The sequence below is a fragment of the Gobio gobio genome, assembly GCF_949357685.1.
Source record: "Gobio gobio genome assembly, chromosome: 18".
NCBI lineage: Eukaryota > Metazoa > Chordata > Actinopteri > Cypriniformes > Gobionidae > Gobio > Gobio gobio.
In genome coordinates this window covers 22,756,984-22,781,405 of record NC_137111.1, presented here as the reverse complement: position 1 = coordinate 22,781,405, position 24,422 = coordinate 22,756,984, and the positions used below count along the sequence as shown (strand labels likewise).

The window sequence follows — 24,422 nt, the reverse complement described above, 5'->3', positions numbered from 1 at the left end:
CCAGGCTAATCCAAGCATTAGAATTGGATTCATAGTTGCTCTGTTTTTGAATGTGCATCTGCCCATCAAATAACGTGCTCCACGCGGCTCTGGGGGGTTAATAAAGGCCTTCTGAAGCGAATCGATGCGTTTGTGTAAGAAAAATATCCATATTTAAAACTTTATCAAGTAAACTTTCGGCCGACTGCCTTCCCTGTTCAATTTATAGAAAAATTTAAAGCTACACTGTGTGATATTTTCCCCCATCTAGTGGTGACAAGGTATATGACCATCCATGGAATTTTAGCTTCTGTTCCTCTCAATTCCGATTTCGTTTCAACTCCTACGGTGGCCGATTTAGTCCAAGATTAACATGTGGACGACCTCGTCCACATTCGACACGGTGCCTGTGGGATATTTGGAACTCAACTGGCCTAATTATTCGGCTAGAAAGAACTGCAGCTAATCCAGAGTGAACTTTGATGATAGTAATGTTTATTCAGTCATCCAATTGCAAGGCATAAACAGGTTTGCGTGGATATGTACATAAATGTGGTTTCTGTGAGAGAACAAATAAGGATGGTAAATATACATACACAGTTAAGAACTGTATAACTATACTTATAAGTTACATTTGTATAATGTAACCGTAAACCAGAGCTTATTGTACCATATATAGGCGCTAAATGCAGTTGCATTAAAAGGAGCGGAGCTGCATGCCGCTGCTGCTGCTAACAAGCGGTGTCCGGTTACAAAAGTGTGTGCGCCGCTTTAACGTTAACACTGCAGTGCGCTCTGTTTAACAATTGTTAATATGCCGATCAGACCTGATACATATTTCCATCAACATACATTACAAGCAAATATTTTCTATAAACGAATAAACATTGTTGATAACAAAATAACTGAATGATTATTCAAATAGGTGAGCATTACTCTATTGTATGTTGACACAAAAATACTTCTGAGGTGACATCAACTGAATTACGCGACACACTCTAATGACACACTCTGAAACACATCTACAATGACAATAACTATTATTACTTACGGAGTTATTAACGCACAGAAATACCACACAAGGAAAAACAGACTTTTGAGGAAAAAACAAGCCAGGAAAACTCTGTATAACTCTGTTACTGGACGCTGCTGAGATGAAAACTCTCTGCACATGCACCAGACAAGTCTGAACAAGTTGACGCGCACATGCGCGAGGCAGAGAATTTTGTACAGTGCCATCGAGTATTAAAACCGTTTAAAACGCGAAAAGCGAAGCTTGAATTTACGGGTATGTCCCTCTTTGGCTAATGTACTTTCAAGATGGAGGGGCAACATGGCGACCACCGTTAGATCCCATTACCTTATGTATTTTCAATGGCATATTATAAACTTACGAGAATACTTTATTACTTGAAAGAAGTAAATATACATTAATGAGCACATATATTTTTGAAAGAACTAAGTGTTTTTTGCTAAGAATAGACTAAAAAAGTTACACAGTGTAGCTTTAAAAAGTTCCTCTGCCGATGGAAAGACTAACGCGACCAGGTAGGCTCGTCATGACGTCACCTACGCATCTTGAGTTTCACATTCAACACTTTTCCACAGAAGGCGGTCGGCCGAAAGTTTACTTGATAAAGTTTTAAATATGAATATTTTTCTTACACAAACGAATCGATTCGCTTCAGAAGGCCTTTATTAACACCCTGGAGACGTGTGGAGCACGTTACTTGACGGACAGATGCACTTTTTATGGACTTCAAAAACAGAGCAACTATGAATCAAATTCTAATGCTTGGATTAGCCTGGACTTTTGTAATATAACTCTGAAAGAAGAATGTCATATACACCTAGGATGACTTGGGTCTAGGTGGGTAAATTATGGGCTAATTTTCATTTTTGGGTGAACTATCCCTTTAAGGACCTCTTTAAACTGACACATCATGCATTACGTCTCTTGAGATTTATGAAATGCATATCAATTTCATGAGTAAACTGTAAGCCTCTCCCTTTGCATTCTCTTCTTCCTCAGATGGTTGTCTATCTAACCCATGCTTCGGGGGTGTTGAATGCACCAGCTCCCCTGACGGCTCGTGGGAGTGCGGGCCCTGCCCTCTCGGTTTCCGTGGCAATGGAAAATTCTGTGAGGATGTGAATGAGGTACAAGGGGAAAGAGAGCTGGGAAAAAGCACAATGTAGTTAGTGCCGTGTGACAAGCAATTGTTATACTGCATTACTCACAATTCATCATGGGAAGTGTAGCCAAACAAAAATGTTTTTCCAGCCCTCATGCTATACACTGATTTTTACCCAACAAATACTTATTTCAAATAATGTTTCTAAACACGCCTGTTTGGTTCTTGTGTCCTGCAGTGTGACATGGTCCCTGATCTGTGCTTCAAAGTCGGTGAATCCCAGCGCTGCATTAACACAGACCCAGGATTTCACTGTTTGCCTTGTCCTCCTCGATACAAAGGCAATCAGCCCTTTGGAATGGGAGTTGAGGCTGCCAAGCTAAATAAACAGGTCAGTTATGCAGTCTGTGGACAGATTGGATCAATTATTGCACAAGTATATAAATGTGTTAGTTTCCCATTGTACAATCGTTAGCCTGGCTGAACCCAGTCTCGACCACAGACAGCACGCTTACAGTACGTACCGCCCACAGTCCGTTCGCTGACCGTCTGATGCATATTACACACAAAACTGGAAAGCACTTTCTCGATCGAAGTTCAAACTTGATATATTACATTTGTTTTCTGAGTTATTATTCTGTTTTTTAGATGAACAATTTCTGATCACAGTGTCTACACACATTTTATGTTATTATTGAATTAGTTTCTTTGCTTTATTTTGGGATCAACTAAATAAAACTGCCCCTTAATGCATTCTAAAAGAAGAGAAAAAAAAAAGAACTGTGGTTGTTTGCATGTCAGTAGTGTTGTAGTACTCGAGACCGGTCTTAAGACCATTTTTTTGAAGGTCTTGGTCTTGTCTCAATTTCGACTGCATTTCTCCTCGGTCTTGTCTTAGTCTCTGACTTAGAGGATTTTATCTCAAGACCAGTCAAGACCACGACTGCAAGGATATCACTAAATTACCGGTGCATTGTCTGATTTAACATCATTAATGTGATTTGATGTAAAACGTACTGCTTAAAATGCAATCAATAACTTCTTTGTAATGTGATTTTCTTTTGTTACTGTGCTGCCGGGTTTAAAATCAATGCAGCATTGTCTCAAAAATGCCCAAAATTAATATAAATGCCCACAAAAATCTGAGATTTAGTTTTTTTATGTAACATAGAACATAATTAAGCAATATCACAAGAGCAAGAGAGCTGTTTTCATGAATATAACCGTGATTGCAAAGGATATTGATTTATACAAACGTTCAATAAACAAGAAGTTAATATTAAATGACATTGTAAACTGTGTCTTTGCTGATTCGGCAACGTTTCGTTAATAAATGAATCAGCTGCTTTGAACAAATCGGTTGAATAAAGGATTCCGTGACTGTTAAATAATGTTAAATTAATCTGAACATTATTTATGCAGGTGTAATTGTACCAATTCAGATGCAACTTCTGTGCCATGAATTTTATTGTTAGTGATTTGATTGGTAACTGCGCTATGGTGTCTTACTATTCTAATTGTATTTATTCATTAAATATAAGACATTTCTCAGACAGTAGATATGGATCTTTTATATGAATTTAAGGAGTGCTGGTCTGGTCTTGGTCTTGGTCTCAACTCCACAAAGTCTTGGTCTTGTCTTGGTCTCGGCACACGCTGGTCTTGGTCTCGGTTTAGGTGGTCTTGACTTCAACACTACATGTCAGTCAGATGGTCTCTTTCTGTCTAATTGGACAGTCATTACCCAGAATAAGCGGCAATGTTGTCCAGGCATTAAGTAGGTTGTCAGAGGTCATGAGAATAGGCTGAATGTGTCAAACTTTTGACAAGTCTGCTAAATGAAAAAATCTTTGGTCCCTTAATGGTGGCCAACCATATGGATCTTGCTTTCATTCTCTCATTCCTTTTGGATTAATAAATGTTGCAGATTTCTTGGAAAGGTGACTCATTTGCTTTTCTGTCCAAGAGTTTCATAACGTCCACAACTAATAGGTTTGTCACCAACTTCCAATTTGCCTTTCTTTGATCTAATGCCCAAGGGTAGTAAACTGACAAAGGGCTGAAAGGAATTGTTTCATATTTTATAGCTGCGATCCAATAGCTTTTCACTTAAACTTGTTAAACTCGCTGAAACCAACAAAATAATAGGAAATGATCAATAGAAAGTGTTTTAAGGCCATCCCAACACTATCCCAGTTGTCCCCCACAGGCGATGGCCCAGTTCTTGTATCACCATAATTGGACTGCTATTGAGTGTTGCTGAAGTCTGTTTATTTTTCAGGTATGTGAGCAAGAAAACCCCTGCAAGGATAAAACCCACAACTGCCACAGATCCTCTGAGTGTATCTACCATGGCCACTTCAGTGACCCAATGTTTAAATGCGAGTGTAAAATCGGCTATGCTGGGGACGGTCTCATTTGCGGCGAGGACTCTGACCTTGATGGCTGGCCCAATCAGAACCTGGTGTGTGGAACCAACCAATCCTATCACTGCAAAAAGGTAATAGAGATTTATTTACTGTGGCTAAATACAAAAAATAAGACTTTTTGAAAGAAGTCTCTTATGCTCTCCACTGCTGCATTTATTTGATTAAAAAATACAGTAAAACAGTAATGTGATGTAGTAAGAATAACTATTTTCTAATTAAATACATTTTCAAATGAAATGTATGTCTGTAATGTCAAAGCTGAATTATCAGCATTATTATTCTAGTCTTCAGTGTCACATGATCCTTCAGATATCATTCTAATAGGGTGATTTTGTGCTCAAGAAATGTTTCTTATTATCAGTGTTGAAAATAGATATTTTTAAGTAGATATATTGAGATATATTAAATAGACCATGACACATTTTCAGTATTCATTGATGAATAGAAAGAGCAGCATTTATTGTCTTTACTTTTGAAAAAACCCAAACTTTTATGGTAGTGTATATTTACACAGTGAATCTTTAATAAATACAAAACTTCCCAAATAATGAAAATAATATTTTTTATTCTTCGTTGTGCAGGACAATTGTCCCAACCTTCCAAACTCAGGCCAAGAGGACTTTGATAAAGATGGTCAAGGAGACGCCTGTGACAAAGACGATGATAATGATGGAATCATGGATGAGGGGGTAAGCAAATTCCCTAATTATATTGTTGAAAAATCTGCCATGTTTTTTTTTATTTTATTTACACTAAGCTTGTATTTTTTTCTCCTGTGCCCCAGGACAACTGTCCTCTGCTGTATAATCCCAGGCAATTTGACTATGATAAAGATCTTGTCGGTGATCGCTGTGATAACTGCCCATATGAGCACAACCCCGCTCAGATTGACACAGACGGCAATGGCGAGGGAGATGCCTGCTCCGCAGACATCGATGGAGACGGTGAGAAACCCATTCACACAAATCACAAAAGTCAACAATACTCATATTTTGTTTATAGACTTGACAAGCTTGGGTTTCTGTAATGATTAGACCCAGGCTGGGTTTAAACCCAAGTGCAGTTGTTAATGTAAATGTCTCGCCACAGTAAGGTGCAAATTTGTTGGATTTCCCGATGGTTATTTTGTCCGTTGAACTCTGTGTAATGCTGTTGTTTGTGTGCTTCAGAGGTTCTGAATGAGCATGATAACTGCCCCTACGTGTACAACAATGACCAGAAGGACACAGATATGGATGGCGTGGGTGACCAGTGTGATAACTGCCCTCTTCTGCACAACCCTGAGCAGGTACAACAGGCTTAGTAAACACACTCAGAAACACAATGGTTTTGCAGCAGTTTCAACAAAGTAATTTGTATGTTTTAACAGTCTGACTCAGATAATGACCGAGTTGGTGACGAGTGCGACAACAATCAGGACATTGATGAGGACGGCCACCAGAACAGCCTGGATAATTGTCCCTACATTCCCAACTCCAACCAGGCCGACCATGACAAAGATGGGAAAGGAGATGCTTGTGATTTTGACGACGATAATGACGGAATCCCTGACGATAAGGACAACTGCAGACTAGTGCCCAACAAAGACCAGCTAGACTCTGATGGTGAATGAATCTATTGTTTAAAATATCAAGAAGTGATTCTTATTTCTGAGAAAAGAAAAGTTCACACACACCAGTCATTTTTCACTTTTGCATTCTTTAAAATGTAGATATATTTACAACTGGAAAATTTCCTTTAGTGTAGCCATGGGTCAAGGAAAATGATGTCACACTCTCATAACTTGCAGGTGGTTACTGTAGGGTGCGTGTGATTTGCCCCACGGTGCCGCTTTTCATTAAGGCTTGATTTTTGGTTGGTGGGAAAATGGAAACCAGTTACTTTTGGAGGTCGAAGTTGTCAGATGCTATCGTACTTCTCACACCTCATTATATTTTTGTTTATTGGATGGATAGTCAAGATGGTTCCAAGGAGAGAAAGTCAACGACTGTAAAAACAGACATTATAGCAAAAGCTGGCATCTGTGCAAAAGTCTACTTGATTTTCCCTCACATCTCATATTTGATGTGCTAAAGTCTGGATTTAATAGATTTCACATTTGAAGCCAGTCACACGTTAATGTACATGACATGAAAAGACAGCTGAGATTGCTTTGGGCTTGGAGAAGAGAGCTGGAATGCTAGATGAAATCTTCCTTTAGTTACAATATTTCTATAACCCCTAACAATTTTACAACCCACAATGTAGTGTGAATAATATTACATAATATAATTAATATAATATAATATAATATAATATAATATAATATAATATAATATAATATAATATAATATAATATAATATAATATAATATAATATATAATATAATATAATATAAATATTCAAATTGATTAAAAATGGAAATAGTAAAATTATGAAAAATAATTATTAAAGTATAAAACGTTAATAATTATTAACAAAGTAATAATATAACATAATAAATCATTTATATTAATATTCAAATTGATTAAAATGTCAATAGTAAATATTATGAAAAATAATTATTAAAGTATAAAACATTAATGATTATTAACCAAGAAATAATGCAATTTTTGTATTAATATTCAAAGTGATTAAAAATGTAAATAGTAAATATTATGAAAATAATTATTCAAGTCTAAAACATTAATAATTATTAACCAAGTAATAATATAACAGCATAAATCATTTATATTAATATTCAGATTGATTAAAATGTCAATAGTAAATATTATGAAAAATTATTATTAAAGTATAAAACATGAATAATCATTAACCAAGCTATAATGTAATATTTATATCAATATTCAAATTGATTAAAATGTAAATAGTAAATATTATGAAAAATAATTATTAAAGTATAAAACATTCATAATTATTAACCAAGTAATAATGTAATATTTGTATTCATAATCAAAGTGATTAAAAATATAAATAGTAAATATTATGAAAAATTATTATTAAAGTATAAAACATTCATAATTATTAACCAAGTAATAATGTAATATTTATATTAATATTTAAATTGATTCAATGTAAATAGTAAATATTATGAAAAATTATTATTAAAGTATAAAACATTAATAATTATTAACCAAGTAATATAATATATTGTAATGTAATGTAATGTAATAAAAAAAATTTCACTAAATAAATAATTGCAATAAATTTGGAGCAGCAAATATGTATATTTATTTCTTGGTTACTAATTATTACCGTTTTTTATTTTAATAATTATTTTTATAATATGTATTATTATTTACATTTATAATTATTTTAAACATTAAATAAATGAAGTAAAAATTATTATATACAATGTATTGTTATTGTTTACTTAATTTATAGTATTTAAATGAAAGAAAAACAGATCTACTGACATTAAATCTGAACTATTCTAACTTTATCTACAGGGGATGGAAGAGGTGATGTCTGCAAAGATGATTTTGACAATGACAACATTCCAGACATTTTGGATGTGTGCCCTGAGAACGACGCCATCAGTATCACTGACTTCAGGAAGTTTCAGATGGTGCATTTGGACCCCAAAGGAACAACACAAATTGATCCCAACTGGGTGGTCAAACATCAAGGCAAAGAGTTGGTTCAGACTGCTAATTCTGACCCTGGTATTGCTGTGGGTGAGTATGTGAGCTTTCAGAGTAGCCCATCTGGACATGATTTTAGCTTGATGTCATTGAGAAAATGAGACTTCAACGTTTCAATTGCTCTTCAGGTTTCGATGAGTTCAACTCTGTGGATTTCAGTGGCACTTTCTATGTCAACACTGACAGAGATGACGATTATGCTGGGTTTGTGTTTGGCTATCAGTCCAGCGGGCGATTCTACGTGGTTATGTGGAAGCAGATAACTCAGACGTACTGGGAAGACAAACCTTCAAAAGCCTTTGGCATCTCAGGGGTTTCTCTGAAAGTGGTCAACTCTACCACGGGCACAGGGGAGCACCTGCGTAACGCGCTGTGGCACACTGGTGACACTCCTGGACAGGTGAGGCTGACTACTCATCAAATATGACATCTGTTAGTGTTTATAGGAAGCTTTGCTCAAACTGATTGCTATATGTGGTCTGACAGGTCCGCACGCTGTGGCACGACCCTAAAAATATCGGCTGGAAGGATTATACCGCCTACAGGTGGCATCTCATCCACAGACCCAAGACGGGATTCATCAGGTGATTAACAGGAAGGCCTTAACTGCCACAGTAATCTTATAAAGCATGTAGATTTAACAGATCTATGTTCTTTTTCACCAGAGTGGTGGTTTATGAGGGGAAACAGATCATGGCAGACTCAGGGCCAGTTTATGATCAAACATTTGCAGGAGGGAGATTAGGACTGTTTGTCTTCTCCCAGGAACTGGTTTACTTCTCTGATCTCAAGTACGAGTGTCGAGGTGAGTAGTTTATCATACCAAACATGGGTATTTGTTGAAATTACAGTCATGTGTGTCTAACACCATTTCTACACTGGACATGTTGTGGCCCGTCAATGCTAAAACCCTCCTCCGTTCTTCCTACTTTGAGATACAGTAACATACACCGATCAGGCATACAATATTGTGTTGGTCCCCCTTTTGCTGCCAAAATAGCCCTGACCTGTCGAGGCATGGACTCCATTGACCCCAGAGGGTGTGCTGTGGTATCTAGCACCAAGATGTTAGCAGCAGATCCTTTAAGTCCTGTAAGTTGCGAGGTGGGACCTCCATTGATCGGACTTGTTTGTTCAGCACATCCCACAGATGCTTGATTGGATTGAGATCTGGGGAATTTGGAGGCCAAGTCAACACCTCAAACTCGTTGTTGGGCTCCTCGAACCATTCCTGAACCATTTTTGCTTTGTGGCAGGGCGCATTATCCTGCTGAAAGAGGCCACAGCCAGCAGGGAATACCGTTTCCATGAAAGGCTGTACATGGTCTGCAACAAAGCTTAGGTAGGAGGTTTGTGTCAAAGTAACATCCACATGGATGGCAAGACTCAAGGTTTCCCAGTAGAACATTGCCCAAAGCATCACACTGCCTCCACCGGCTTGCCTTCTTCCCATAGTGCATCCTGGTGCCATGTGTTCCCCAGGTAAGCGATGCACAATCACCAGGCCATCCACGTGATGAATAAGAAAACGTGATTCATCAGACCAGGCCACCTTCTTCCATTGCTCCATGATCCAGTTCTGATGCTCACATGCCCACTGTTGGTGCTTTTGGCGGTGGACAGGGGTCAGTATGGGCACCCTGACTGGTCTGCGGCTATGCAGCCCCATACACAACAAACTGTGAACACCTTTCTATCAGATTCAGAAACAGCATTAACTTGAGTAATTTGAGCTACAGTAGCTCGTCTGTTTGAACGGACCACACGGGCCAAACTTCGCTCCCCACGTGCATCAACGAGCCTTGGCCGCCCATGTTCCACTGTTCCTTCCTTGGACCACTTTTGATAGACACTGACCACTGCAGACCGGAAACGCCCCAAAAGAGCTGCATTTTTGGAGATGCTATGACCCAGTCGTCTAGCCATCACAATTTGGCCATTGTTAAACTCGCTCAAATCCTTACGTTTGCCCATTTTTCCTGCTTTTAACACATCAACTTTGAGGGCAAAATGTTCACTTGCTGCCTAATATATCCCACACACTAACAGGTGCCGTGATGAAGAGATAATCAGTGTTATCCACTTCACCGGTCATAACGTTATGCCTGACCGGTGTATATTATTATTTTAATTATTATTCTGTAACAGTGCTCTGAAAACAGGGACTGCGCCACATGTGGTTTAGTGTTGTCTGTTCAAATATTGGCAAAGCAGAAAATCAAAGCACATTTTTAATTATTTTTCTGCTTTTCAGATAACTGAGCAAGAGAAGAAAATATCCCACTTAAAAGACTATATCTCAACAACACATTTTCACACTCTCTGATAAAACACAGAAGACCAAAGACTTTGATGGACTACAAACATCCCAGAAGGAAACAGACCCCAAACATTCCCCAGAGGAGATCTAATGAACTTAAACTACAAGCACATTTATAGGGATTTCTTTGTATGGATGTTTTTGTGTCCTCAAGTCTGTTAGCCAATGTTTGGTTAATGTTAATCAGACATTACGTTTGTGGTATTTTTCTTTACAAAATGTAACACAATCTAGAGGGGAAACAATCACCAACTTTATCACCAACTGCTTTACTTGCACAAGATGTTTTTTCTTCCTCTGTATTGTTACAATGTGCAGAATTTTTCTTCTTTGGATTTGTTGTTGTAATGGAGACATCTTTTTCTACAACCCTCGATTCTAACAGGGGCTTTGGGTTTGATCAGCATATACATGTTTTAGAGACCTTCGAGATGAAGATGTTTATATTAAGACTGTATCATAATTACTTGTGTAAAGTATTTATATGACTCTTGCCATTCAGTATCAAGTTATGTCTAGTTTTTTTTTTTTTGGCAATGCTTTCAGAAGCTAGACAATGTAAATACTAATTTATTTGTTTACACTGACAAAATTTGATTATTGCAGAAATAAAGATTAAAAAGTACATTTTTTGCTGCGCTTCTAGACATCCATAACGCAACTCCAGTTTTTCATTCATTACTTGATAAAAGGAGTTTTTGAAATGTGAGTATGAGTGTACTATTGACTATTTTTGTCCTTTGATGCCACACTGCATTTGTTGCATTTAACACAAATTTGCTGGTCTTCAACCACTTTCTCTTTTTTTCTTATGTTTTTTCTGTTTATTAAAAAAACTCATGGAGTGCACAAGACACACAAAAAACTTTTGTTTTTATAAGAGAAACAGAGACTCTCATATAAAAAAAAATAGTCATTCATCATCCAGATCTTTTTGAGTCTAAATATTCATCTGTTTTGTCTTTCTTTTGTTTTTAAAATGATTTTATTTTCATAACAAATTTTGTAAAAAGTGCCTTTTATTTGTATGCCACATCCACAGAAAACCGTGTAAAGTTTTCTAATATTGTTATTCGCTCAGTTGTCAGGGTTTTTTTTTTTTTAATAAAAGGTTTACACATAGTTTTCCGTTTGGACTGGTTCTGTGGAATCATTCCAAATACTGTAATGGATGTATGATAGTTTTTAAAGATGTCTATCAGATAATTTATGTGTCATCACTGCTGCCATAAATCCTGCATCATGCCTGTCCTTCACTAAACAACTATTTTAACTGTTCATGCTCAAAGCTCACATGAATTTGTATAAATTGTAATTGTATGGTGAAGCATACAGTCAGTAGTTGAGCTATCCATTTAAAAAGTACCTTTGTACCAAAATATAGTGCTGCAGGTATGACATATTTGTGTAGGCCAAAATCCAGAAACGAGCATTTTAGAGCTTCTCTAGTAAATTTTTGAGAACCAAAAGAACCAATCGTTGATTAGTAAAGTCATCGGTCATATTAGACCATAGACAGTAAAAGAAATGGACACAGCGACCCCATAGACTTCACGGAGAAAAAGGGAAGTCAAGGAGAAGCACTCACTTCCTGATGGCTGAGCGTACTGCGCAGCCTCAGACTGAGCTTGACGACGTAGATGTGACGTGATCAGCCTGTCTGACAGTTGTAAGTCTTCTAGTAGTTGTGCAAAGTGAAATCTGAATCACGTTGTTGAAATATTTTGTCCCGTTGCTTTTGGCTCTCTATGGGCTTCTCCTCATGCTTCTCCCTTAACTTTATCGGACTTTATGCCTCCACGTCCCCCCGATTGCCTCATAGACAGTAAAAGATTGCCTGCAAGCTTCTCCTTGGGTCTATACGGTAATTTCTCTACAATGCGCCAGTCGTGTGGTTATGACGCAATCGTTAGCCTATTTTTTTACAAAAACGGCTTCTACAGGGCGATAGTGTAAGATACAAGGTAATGGAGCCTTTTATACATTGTTGTGTTTCTTTAGAAATAAACAATGGACAAATGGAGTCTATAAACGCCTCAGATGCAAAGTTATTCGCTGTCAAAGTGACACCAAAATGAATGGGAGTCAATGGGATGCTAACAGCAGGTGATGGCTTGGTTAGCAATGGCTGGAAGGTACGCTTTCCGGGTGCTGGATTACCCCCTTGTATTAGACCCCTTTCACATTTCCGGGTTTCTCAGAGCGGAAGTCGTCATAGTTGGATTAACTTTTATAGGCCTAGCGGTGAATGAGAGAATAGGCCTACATTAAATATATTGTTTTGTGTGCCCACACTGTAAAAAAAATGCAGGTCTCCAATTGAATATTTTCTAGTGACTGATCACATCTAAATTGTTCAGTTGGCCAAATTGAATTTCTGTGAATTGATGCAATTTAATTCACAGAAATTCAATTTGGCCAACTAAAAAAATTAGATTTGATCAGTCACTAGAACATTTTCAATTGGAGACCTGATTTTTAAAGTTTTTTTTCAGGCATTTGCTCAGATAGCAAAAGAAAAATGCCACAGTAGTGATTTTACAACTTTCAAAAAGAGGGGAAAAATAGAGTGAGATTGATAACGGCAGTGAAAAGAGAGAAATATGTACACTTTTACCATCACTCCCATAGGCGTTGTATTAGAAACACCCTCACAGCAGCGGTACTTGTTTTTTGTAATTTGATGCAAAAGTAATACAATACAAAGTATAAGTCTTATAAATGTACATACATTTTTTTTAAATGAAAATACAAAAAACTTTGCAGGATTTACGATATTGATGACCGTTAAAACGCGTCATCACAGTCTGTGAAAAGGGTCTACTCTATGGCATCACTGCCGCTGCCTTTAGATGCTCCGGTTGCTAAACAGGTAGTGTTCTGAGAGGGCTACGCATGCGCATTAGCTTTGCCCAAGCTGAAAAAAAATACTTTTGATTCGAGCGTTTAGAAAGAAAATGTATGACACGGTTGTTGTCAGATTTCATAGGTGATTTAAAATATGAAATGTAATCGTAAGCTTGGTGAACAGTTTTGGAGAATTTGATGTTTCCCCATTCAAAGAGATAGGAGCTGCACTTGCATGCCGGAGAGACGTTTCAAAAATGTCCGCCGAGTGAAGGGACTTTGGTAACTTAATTACATAATTTCGAGATGACAACATGTTCTACTGTGAGCCGTTCAATGATGTCATTACTGCAGCACTCAATGTTGCTGGTTAATGCTGCCTTCACGTGGTCTCAGAATTATCGTAAATACGAGTTTCCTAGGAAAAAATTCCACATGAACGCCCTCACATTTTGAAACTTGAATGCAATGAGCTCGTAATCACGACTTCAGTAATCGGAATGACCAAATTTCCGATAGCACGTGAAGGCAGCATAAGTCGTTGACTATCTTGCTAGCATGGCAGCTCCCTTTGGCTGTGGACACGACATGGGCTGCATCTAATGATACAACTAATGATGAGGTTCTGAAGGTGCAAAAACAATCTAAATATTGAGGAAATCGTCTTTAAAGTTTTCCAAATTAAGTCTTTAGCAAAGCATATTACTAATAATAATACATTTTATATATGTTTATGTTAGGAAATTTACAAAACCTTTGATTTTTGGCATAAAAGAAAAATCGATAATTTTGACCGACAATGTAGGCTATTGTTGGCTATTGCCTCAAATATACCCGTGCGATAACTAGTTTTGTGGTCCAGGGCAACATATGGTTAATTGTATGTAGTACTGCACCTTTAAACACAGTACATAATTACACACAATAATACATTATTATACACCGACTGTTATATTAACAATATTGTGATATTCTAGAAATGGCTTCCAACATTCACAGATTTTTTATTTTTGAAAACCAACCAACATTAAATAAACAGTATTTAATGTTGGATACTCAACATTAAATACTCAACATGTGAAATCACGTTTGATGCCAAAATATTACAATAATATCCAATGACTCCAAACAAAGAGCGCTGTTGTGAAAACATCCCACAACTGCATATGAGAAAATGTTTAATTTTCGATGAAATGACAAAAGCCAGGCATTATCCTTTCCCATGGATTACATTGTATTTGTATGCGCTAGGCATTTATAAAGCTCATCACAAATTGTGATCCCCTTCTGCTTACATTTTAAAGGTTCCAAGTCTTTTGTGATCTCATCTCCAGCAGGCACACTTTTAAAGTCCGCTTTGAAACACAAACTGACATTTGGGACTTGCAGCTGGTTTACAGCCGAAGCCAAGATACCATTGATATGTTGTAAATGCGGTTAGGCCAAAGAGACATAAATATGTGCATTTTAACAAGCCAGCAACTGGCTTTAAGAGATAAACAAGTTAAAAGACTACTGTCATTTCAAACTACTGCTGTTAAAACCAAATGAAGAGGCAGCATGCCAGGATCTTTAAGTAGGCCAGTCTTCAAAAATAAAAGTCTCTTACAGTACCTGGGTTCCCTCATGGACCATAAGTGAGACATTACCAGGTTCATTTCCAGAAACAACTGCTCTTTTACTAAATAACTTCCACCATATGGTAGAAATCCCTGTGTTTTAAATCTTTCATCTTCCATACGGCACTCAAATGTATTTCAATTCTAAACTGGTTTGTTCGAATTGCAGCCTTGTTAAACGAATAGTTCACCCAAAAAATGAAAATTCTGTCATTTACTCACCCAAGTTGTTCCAAACCTGTATGAATTTCTTTCTTCTGCTGAACACAGAAGAATATATTTTTAAGAATATGGGTAACCAAACAGTTGATGGGCCACATTGACTTGAAAAAATACTATGCAAGTCAATGGGGACCTGGGCCTGTTTGGATACCCATATTCGTCAAAAAAATATCTTCTTTTGTGTTCAGCAGAAAAAAATAATTCATATAAGTTTGGACACAACTTGAGGGTGAGTAAATGATGACACAGTTTTCATTTTGGGGTGAACTATCCCTTTAATGGTTTAACACAGTGTTACATTGGATAGAAAACCTGCACCATATGTTACTTTCGAGCAATAATCCACATGTGGGCCTCCATTTGGTAAACATTAAGGTAAATTCTTCTTTTATTGGACCTGACTGTGAATTTTCTCAGTGACTGACATTAATTTAGCAAGTGCTGTCAACCAAAAAGTATAAATGTTAACAAGTGTGGCCAAGGAGCACAGGCACCCGTAACAGGTTTCCATGGAAACAGAAACAATGAAATGTTCTTGAGTTTTTGCACACAGATACTGCCAGATGAAGATCATGGCTAAATAATTTACAATTAACATTGTTCAATGACAACAGTGCAACAACAAATCCTTGAATTGCAATCCACAACTCTGTTGAAGCTTCTTGCTGCAATCTGTAATACTTGTCAATCGCAAAGGCATCCACTAGCTGTCCATATTACATACTGTACCTTTAAGATAATATACAAGTAAAATCTAAAATATAACATATTTATTATTTATTCATTTGGTGAGTAGACACGTAATAAGCTGGATAATTATTACAAATAGCGCTAAATTAACAGCGACGGGGGTACCTTATTCCTTACATGCTTTATATAGCTTTATATTGTGTCTAACAACCAATATATAGCTGTGATTGATTGTACACAGCCATGTCTTACTGGCTCTGGATCTGTTTTCTAAGCATGTACTCTCTCTGATATGGCTGTCATTAAATACAGCTGTCAGATGATATATTCTCACTTCTGCTCCTCCTTGGCTGTTGTCTGCATTGCAATGTAGGACTGTGAAACGTTTTGATATGCTTATTTGCAGAAGAAAAAAAAACACTACATTGGGTTAACATTGAAGGATTTGCTTTGTTCTTAATTTGTAGAAACCATCTTGCAAAACATAACAGCCAACTTCCTCATTAATGAAAATGGGCATCAAAAGGCTCAAAGGGTGTTTCATTACAATGTTGAGTTACAACAGTATGGGTAAATGTTGTGTCTATGCTTGACATTGCTGGTTGAGTTTCAGTTTACCGTCAGAAATATTTGCTTTTCTTGTTGCAGGGTTCAGAGAGCTGCTCAAACAGCACAGGTCAGAGCGGGAAGGGTGTCTCTTAAGTGTTCTGGATAATCACATGTAAATGTGAAAACATAAAGACATTCCATTAGACATGGGTCGGAAGTTCAGTTTCCTGAGGCAGGTAAAAAAAAAGGCTATCAGCTCCTCAACATAAACCAGCAACTTTATGATACATGCACTTGTGACTGCTTGAGTTAACAGCTGAAACCTTTGCCGTAGCTTCCTCAGTTACATAAAGTAGGAGAGTTTATCTTTGACATTCAGGTTTGGACATGGTCTTGTACTGACTCCACTCCATTGACCTTATCAGGTTCACAATCAGTACAGCCCAGTTATAATTCTAATAATGAAATAATGAATAGCAAGTCATGGCCTGTGGAAAAAAACAAAGTCCAGAGATGCTCATAAATTAATACTTCTAAGGTGTGGCATGCCAAATCCCTCATTTTTCCAGAACTTAATGAAGTTAATGATGAAACTGTTGTGGGCATGTGTCTTCACAGCACAGGAGCCAGACCTCCCACTGTGCCTAAACCACTGGTTTATATACGGCCTCCAGCTAGACACAATTTTGTGAGTCCCCCCCTCCCCCCAACTGTCTGGTGTTGCCATTAAATATTGTTGGCGATATACAGAGTATTGGTTCACTTTATAACTTAAGCTGAATTCAGATAGATAGATAGACAGACAGACAGACGATATATAGACAGACAGACGATTGATAGACAGACAGACGATATATACAGACAGACAGACAGATAGATAGATAGATAGATAGATAGATAGATAGATAGATAGATAGATAGATAGATAGATAGATAGATAGATAGATAGATAGATAGATAGATAGATAGATAGATAGATAGATAGATAGATAGATAGACCATATATAAAGATAGATAGACAGACAGACAGACAATTGATAGATAGACAGACAGGCGGACGGACGGACGATAGATAGACAGACAGACAGACAATATAGATAGATAGACAGACAGACATACAGATGATAGATAGACAGACAGACAGACAGATGATAGACAGACGGACGGACTGACGGACAATAGATAGACAGACAGACAGACAATATATATAGATAGATAGACAGACAGAAATACAGACGATAGATAGATAGACGGACGAACAGACAGACAGGCGATTGATAGACAGACAGACAGACAAATAGATGATAGACAGACGGACGGACTGACGGACGATAGACAGACAATATATATAGATAGATAGACAGACAGACGATAGATAGACAGACAGACAAACAGGCGATTGATAGATAGACAGACAAACAGATGATAGACGGACGGACGATAGATAGATAGATAGACGGACGGACGGACGGACGATAGACAGACGGACGGACGGACGGACGTTAGATAGACAGACAGATGGACGGACGGACGGACGATAGATAGACAGACAGACGATTGATAGGCAGACAGACAAACAGACGATAGATAGATAGATAGATAGATAGATAGATAGATAGATAGATAGATAGATAGATAGATAGATAGATAGATAGATAGATAGATAGATAGATAGATAGATAGATAGATAGATAGATCGATAGATAGATAGATAGATAGATAGAAGAGATACAGATAGATAGATAGATAGATAGATAGATAGATAGATAGATAGATAGATAGATAGATAGATAGATAGATAGATAGATAGATAGATAGATAGATAGATAGATAGATAGATAGATAGATAGATAGATAGATAGATAGATAGAAGAGATACAGATAGATAGATAGATAGATAGATAGATAGATAGATAGATAGATAGATAGATAGATAGATAGATAGATAGATAGATAGATAGATAGATAGATAGATAGATAGATAGATAGATAGATAGATAGATAGATAGATAGATAGATAGATAGATAGATGTTGCAGATGGATAAATGAAAATCTCGACTCATGTACAACTTTCAAGGGAAATAAATAAATAGTTTGAATATGTTACAGATGCAAGTAAATCACCTGTGCAATGGCGACCTCTACTGGAAAATACAACAACCTATTAAAACCAATAAATATTTTAAATAATCTATTAAATAGGTTAATGTGTTACAAGAAGTATATAGATTGCATTTAAATAGAATACAAAATATATACAATTTAAAGAATATAACACTTATATTAAGTATATAGGCTACTTATATTAATAATGTTATAAGTAGACGTTTTTATTAATACTAATTAATAAGAAAGAATAGCCTATTTTTTTTTTTTTTACATTTTATATATTTTCTGGTACAATCAGTTACACAGATAAAATGGACACACTTGTTTCTGTCAACTCATGTCTTTTTGACATAGGAACTTTCCACAGCTAACTACAAATGTCATCGTCTGTCTTTGAGATGAAAACAAATCTGCTGAATTTTATACTGTAGATATTGGTGTACAGAGCAGTCACATGTGCACAGGCTCACATGCAATAAACCCGCTGACGTTTAGAGGGGCTTTTTAAAACCCTCTTGTTTACAGATCTTATGGACTAAGCTCTTGAGTAATCACACTTTGGCGCAGATGTCACTAAATATATCCGCTCATAATGGCTGCGCAATAGTGACAGAGTAGCCTGCTTATTTACTAAATGGCTGAAACAGAATCCTAAATATTTCCTCTCAGAAAACATAGGGGACGTTTTCTTGTTAAGAATTATATGTAAAAAGCGCTGTGTGTTTAATCTAATCTAATAATCGAGAGGCTAATTAACAAAACCTACAATGGTAAAGGTTTGAGCCTTAAAGGGATAGTTCACCCAAAAAATATAAATTCTGAAGCGAATCTATGGGTTGTGTAAGAAAAATATCCATATTTAAAACGTTAGAAATTAAAATATCTAGCTTCCGACAGACCGCCTTCCGTATTTAATTTACGAAAAAAGTGTAACTCCTCTCGCAGTTCAAAACTTTTACGCAACATCCGTCGTCACATGTCACACCAGTTATGCTTTTTTGTAAGTTGAATACGGAAGGCGGTCCACTAGAAGCTAGATATTTTAATAAAAATTTGTTAAATATGGATTTTTCTTAAAGCATCGATTTGCTTCAGAAGAACTTTATTAACCCCCGGAGCTGTGTGGAGTAGCTATATTTATGATGGATGGATGCACTTTTTTGGGCTTAAAATTTTAGGCTGCCTTTCACTGCAATTATAATTTTATATATATATATATATATATATATATATATATATATATATATATATATATATATATATATATATATATATATATATATATATATATATATATATATATATATATATATATATATATATATATATATATATATATATATTTGTCTGAAAGAAGAATGTCATATACACCTAGGATGGTTTGAGGGTGAGTAAATCATGGGGTAATTTTCATTTTGGGTGAAATATCCCTTTAATATAAATGACCACTGGTTTTGGAAGGTCATCAAGCACCGTCAGCACAGCCTCATTAATATTCATGAGCAAAGCATTCCCATTGGAAGGTTGAAATGCGATTTCACCATAACCATTATTACAAATATAAAAGAAGTACGTACAATAAATATTTGTAAATAAATCACAAAGAGAGATAATTCAATAGCTTACTAACATATATATGATTAAAAAAAGCTTATCGGAATGGCACAAATAATGGGTAATGGACTTCGCCTTTGCCATAGTACGATTCATTCTTTCCTCGCCGGTCTCAGTAAACTGTTCTTGGATCTGTTATTTTGATAACAATTAGGTGGAAGTGACGCAAGCGGAGGAGGGTGGAGTTGCGGCATGTGTGTTTGGTTGGTTACAGCTGAATGGAAACGAATATGGAGCGCTCGTGTAGAAATACGATGTATGACAGCAAGCGGCTTTGCTTAAAAGAAGTCATCATATCCTAGAGAGTTCAGAAACGACACGAGCGATGACAGTGCGCATCTTACAACAAGACAACACCACGGCTGTATTATGGTTTTGACATTTATAATAGTTTTATAATTTGTAACAGCCTACTTCTCTTTCCATCTCAGAAGCTCATCACGGAATATTTTTGTACATGACTGTCTCTAATATTATCGAAGTGGAGGAGCCACATTTGGAGGACTGTAATATGAAAAAAGAAGCATCCGAATTATTAGGGTTTGTTCCGCAAAAAGATATTGTTTACAACGAACTTCTTCCTTATAAGGACAAACTAGACGAAGAGTCCAATGAAATTTTGGCACAGATCAAAGGAAACCTCGGTCGAGCTGTCCAACTCAGAGAGATATGGCCAGGTGTCTTGTTTTGGACGAGGAAACTTTCCACGTAAGTATTTGGGAGGCATTAGCTCATCGAACATTATCCAGGATTCATCCTGATAGTTTTATCTGCCAACGAAATTAAATTATGGGGTTCCTAGAATGTATGTGAATCACATATGGCCTACATTCTCTTACTCTGAATATCATAAACAGGAAATGTGATGTTCTGTAAAGGCAGCTGTATTAAGAGTCACGGGAACACCGAATGACCCCTTTTGTATATATGAGGATAAAGCAGACTAGGGTAAAACACTATCTATCTCCTTTGCGTTTTAAATGGAGCGCTAATCAGAGTGCTCGCTGACTGCTGATGCGCATGCGTAGTCAACTTTGTTTTACTTGCGTCATTGTTTAAACAAACGTAGAAGATAGTTCAATTAATTTGAACGAGATTTTAACTGCGTATAGGATAAAATACCCCCATTACCTTGAGCTGTTTTTAAAGGATATCATTGTTGACAGTTTTGGCAACAAGGTTTTTGGTGTTAGAATGTGTATTATCAATGGAGTTACCTGTTTGAGCCATTACAGTGAAGGTAAATAAATGACGTACGCCATATTTTGTCAGTGATTGCAAAATGGCGTGTTGGTCATGTTTTTGCCACTCACTCAGTGCTATTTTAAGAGCACAACAAGCACAAACTGTCACAGGTGTCAGACTGCGTGACTATGAGATGCAATAGGCTGCTCTCTGTAAACAGTAAACATGCAGAGAAATATTGTCCTCAATGTCATCTAATCCATTTGAGTAAGCCAAGACATATTCTTCCTCACTAAATCTATTCATGGATCTCCAGATTGTCTGTCTTTTTAGTATGCCCGGAATGCATGCTGTGTCCATGTTTTGGAGATGTCCCAGAGTCAGTAAAATTGCGCAATATGTCCTCAACCGTGTCGTGACTGAATGTCATTCATCATCGGAGTCTGATCGTCATTCATGAATTTATTTCATCATCGGAGCCTGATCGCCCTTCCCCCTTCGCTACGTTTAAAGCTGCGACATTCGATAGTTTATTATTATTTTATTTATTTACAACATATATATTTATACATATATCACAAAACAAAACCAAAAAAACAATTAAGGATAAGAATCTCGAGACCAGAACAATGCAATAAAATTAAGTGCATCATGTATTTAAAGTGCCCTCTTTCTCACACTATGATATTTATACTACAAAATGTTATAGAATAGTGCATAAGTACACGCATTGGGACACATAGTCGTGTTAAGAGTTGTCTCTATGTGCACTTATATGTTTAGGACATGGCTTTCTTTATCACTGCCAGTCCTGAGAAAGCATCCCCACAAAACCCTCTTGGCAAGGCATCGGCTTTGCCAGCCTAAGCACGGATACTGTAGTATCCAGATCTGACCTAGATTATTCGATTGTGTCAGGTCAGCCACGAGTCAACTTCCTTTTCATTGGAAAGCGAGCTCTTTGACAGCTTGACCTAAATCTGCTAACTAAAGTGATTTACTTGGGTATCACATGTTGCTTTTATGTTCATATTTCAACATGGAGCAATGGAAGAACATTGGAAGTTCAGGGTCAATAACACTGTCAGTTCTAAAACCGATAATAACCACCAATCTGTTTCATATCACTCCCCATCATAACGGTTAATATCAGAGGGAGACACAATATAGTTTAAATAAAGTGTTACTTTTTAATACTAAAAACCTCACAATCCTTCCTTGTCCTTCAGGTACATTCGATTATATGGAAGGAAGTTCAGCAAAGAGGACCATGTGCTTTTCGTCAAGCTGCTGTACGAGCTGGTCACCATCCCCAAACTGGAGATCAGTATGATGCAGAGCTTCGCCCGTCTCCTCATCACCCTGCTGAAGTAAGAATGACTTCGCCCTCATGACCATGACATCAACACTGGCAACACAGGCACAGAGATTTTCACTAGTGTGGGGCATTTCTGTAGAAGTTTGAAAACTAATCCAGCCATAAATATTGTTGTTCTTCATGTTAAGCAGATTAATGTTATTCAAATAATACAATAATTCCAATTATGGAATACTTGAGTATTGGATTAGTTATTATATAAAATTATTCAGTGGTCTGTCTGAATACTCTATTCTGATTGGCTGGAAGATGTGCATTAAAACGCTGGTAATTTACACACAAATCTCTCATCTCTATCTTGATAATTAATTCAAATAAATTCTATAATTAATTTATTCAAATAAATGTAATCTTACCGCACTACTGTATCTCTGTGTCTTATTTACAGCAGGCAGAATGCTGGATCTAACCAGCTGTAACTGATTAAAATAACTGTCATTTTTATTCTTCCGATCAAATATTGTTTTTCAAACATTTGGGTTATTTATGCAGCCATGTAATCATTGATTCTTCACCTCGCATCAATGCAATTATGACTGTACATTATCCCTTACAGATTTGTAATCGCAGAGTGGCAGAACAGCTCTTGAGATTTAAAAATCATCTTGTTAAAATGATTTTGTCTTCCAGGAAGAAGGAGCTGCTTTCTAGAGAGGACTTAGAATTGCCATGGCAACCCCTGTATGAGTTGCAGGACAGGATCCTGTACTCAAAGACAGAGCACCTCGGCCTGAACTGGTTTCCCAGGTACATGCATCAGACACGTAATAAAAAGTGGATTAAAGCAGCAATAATATGCAATAATTCTGAAGGGTTTATCACTTAAATACTTGCATCTCTATTCAAAAAATGTATGTCTGTCACAGTCAATTTGCACACATCTTATGATACTTAGGTGCTAATGTTGAGCATCTCATAAAAATGTTGTCTTAATAGACAGGAAGTGCTGAGTGTGCCTGTCTTTTTATCTCCTTTCATGTTCAGTTCTCTGCGGCCGCGTTCTTCTTCTAAACACATACTCGTTAAACTTGCTCAGAGGTGGTAAGGACCATGTTACTTTGTTAATATTTTAAGGTGCACTCACTAATTTTTGTTAAACGTTTCACCGGCTACTATTTCGTCCCAGTGGTCTTTGACTTTATACTCACTATGTTTGACTTGTGTTGCTGTGGATGCATGACATTTTTGATGGTGCACAATAACAACGTCGGTTTGTCTTTTTGTTCCTTGTTGATCATCACTGCAGTGCATATTCTCTATCTCATACACGTCAGTGAAATGGATGTTTCTTTTATTTATTAAATTTAGTTTCGCAAGATGACAATTGAGCGATTGTACTTTGAGCTGTCACATCCTTTACTTTTTTGTTAATGTTAGTTTCTGTTGAAATACTCCTTATGCCACAATGGTTCCATGTCTGACTTATATTTTCAGATATGCTTTACCTATCCTGTATTATTAAGACATTATGACTGGTAAAATTATAGGTGATACAAGCAGAAAAACATATCTTTTACTGTTAAAGTTGCTGCTATTTTCACTGTTTACATAACATTATAATGGTAAAGTAAGCTTTTATGTCATTTAATTCTGAAATCTGTATAAAGAAAACTCCAAATAAAAATTAGTGTACTATTATTACAAATATTAATATTATATATAATTACTGCCTGTACCTTTACCAAATGAGATGAATGTCACATTGCACAACAAAAAAAAATA

The 24,422-nt window shown here is 36.6% G+C and overlaps 2 protein-coding genes across 6 annotated transcripts in view; both read left to right on the top strand.

The window, feature by feature from the left end:
* Positions 1-11,763, top strand: part of thbs2a (thrombospondin 2a) — a 29,036-nt gene extending 17,273 nt beyond the window's left edge. For both annotated transcript variants that reach the window (XM_079843271.1, XM_079843270.1), the window contains 12 exons: positions 2,012-2,139; positions 2,353-2,505; positions 4,396-4,614; positions 5,125-5,232; positions 5,328-5,487; positions 5,713-5,831; positions 5,913-6,147; positions 7,972-8,199; positions 8,295-8,566; positions 8,653-8,750; positions 8,832-8,971; positions 10,421-11,763. In XM_079843271.1, coding sequence (XP_079699397.1) covers positions 2,012-2,139; positions 2,353-2,505; positions 4,396-4,614; positions 5,125-5,232; positions 5,328-5,487; positions 5,713-5,831; positions 5,913-6,147; positions 7,972-8,199; positions 8,295-8,566; positions 8,653-8,750; positions 8,832-8,971; positions 10,421-10,428 — 1,868 coding nt within the window. In that variant the 3' untranslated portion in view covers positions 10,429-11,763. The remainder of the gene's footprint in view (positions 1-2,011; positions 2,140-2,352; positions 2,506-4,395; positions 4,615-5,124; positions 5,233-5,327; positions 5,488-5,712; positions 5,832-5,912; positions 6,148-7,971; positions 8,200-8,294; positions 8,567-8,652; positions 8,751-8,831; positions 8,972-10,420) is intronic.
* Positions 11,764-20,329: 8,566 nt separating this feature from the next.
* Positions 20,330-24,422, top strand: part of psme4a (proteasome activator subunit 4a) — a 32,827-nt gene continuing 28,734 nt past the window's right edge. For 2 of the 4 annotated variants that reach the window (XM_079842817.1, XM_079842816.1), the window contains exons 1-4: positions 20,330-20,845; positions 22,552-22,692; positions 23,331-23,447; positions 23,685-23,741. In XM_079842817.1, the coding sequence (XP_079698943.1) occupies positions 20,595-20,845; positions 22,552-22,692; positions 23,331-23,447; positions 23,685-23,741 (566 nt within the window). In that variant the 5' untranslated portion in view covers positions 20,330-20,594. The remainder of the gene's footprint in view (positions 20,846-22,551; positions 22,693-23,330; positions 23,448-23,684; positions 23,742-24,422) is intronic. The other 2 variants (XM_079842819.1, XM_079842818.1) reach the window with 1 other exon arrangement.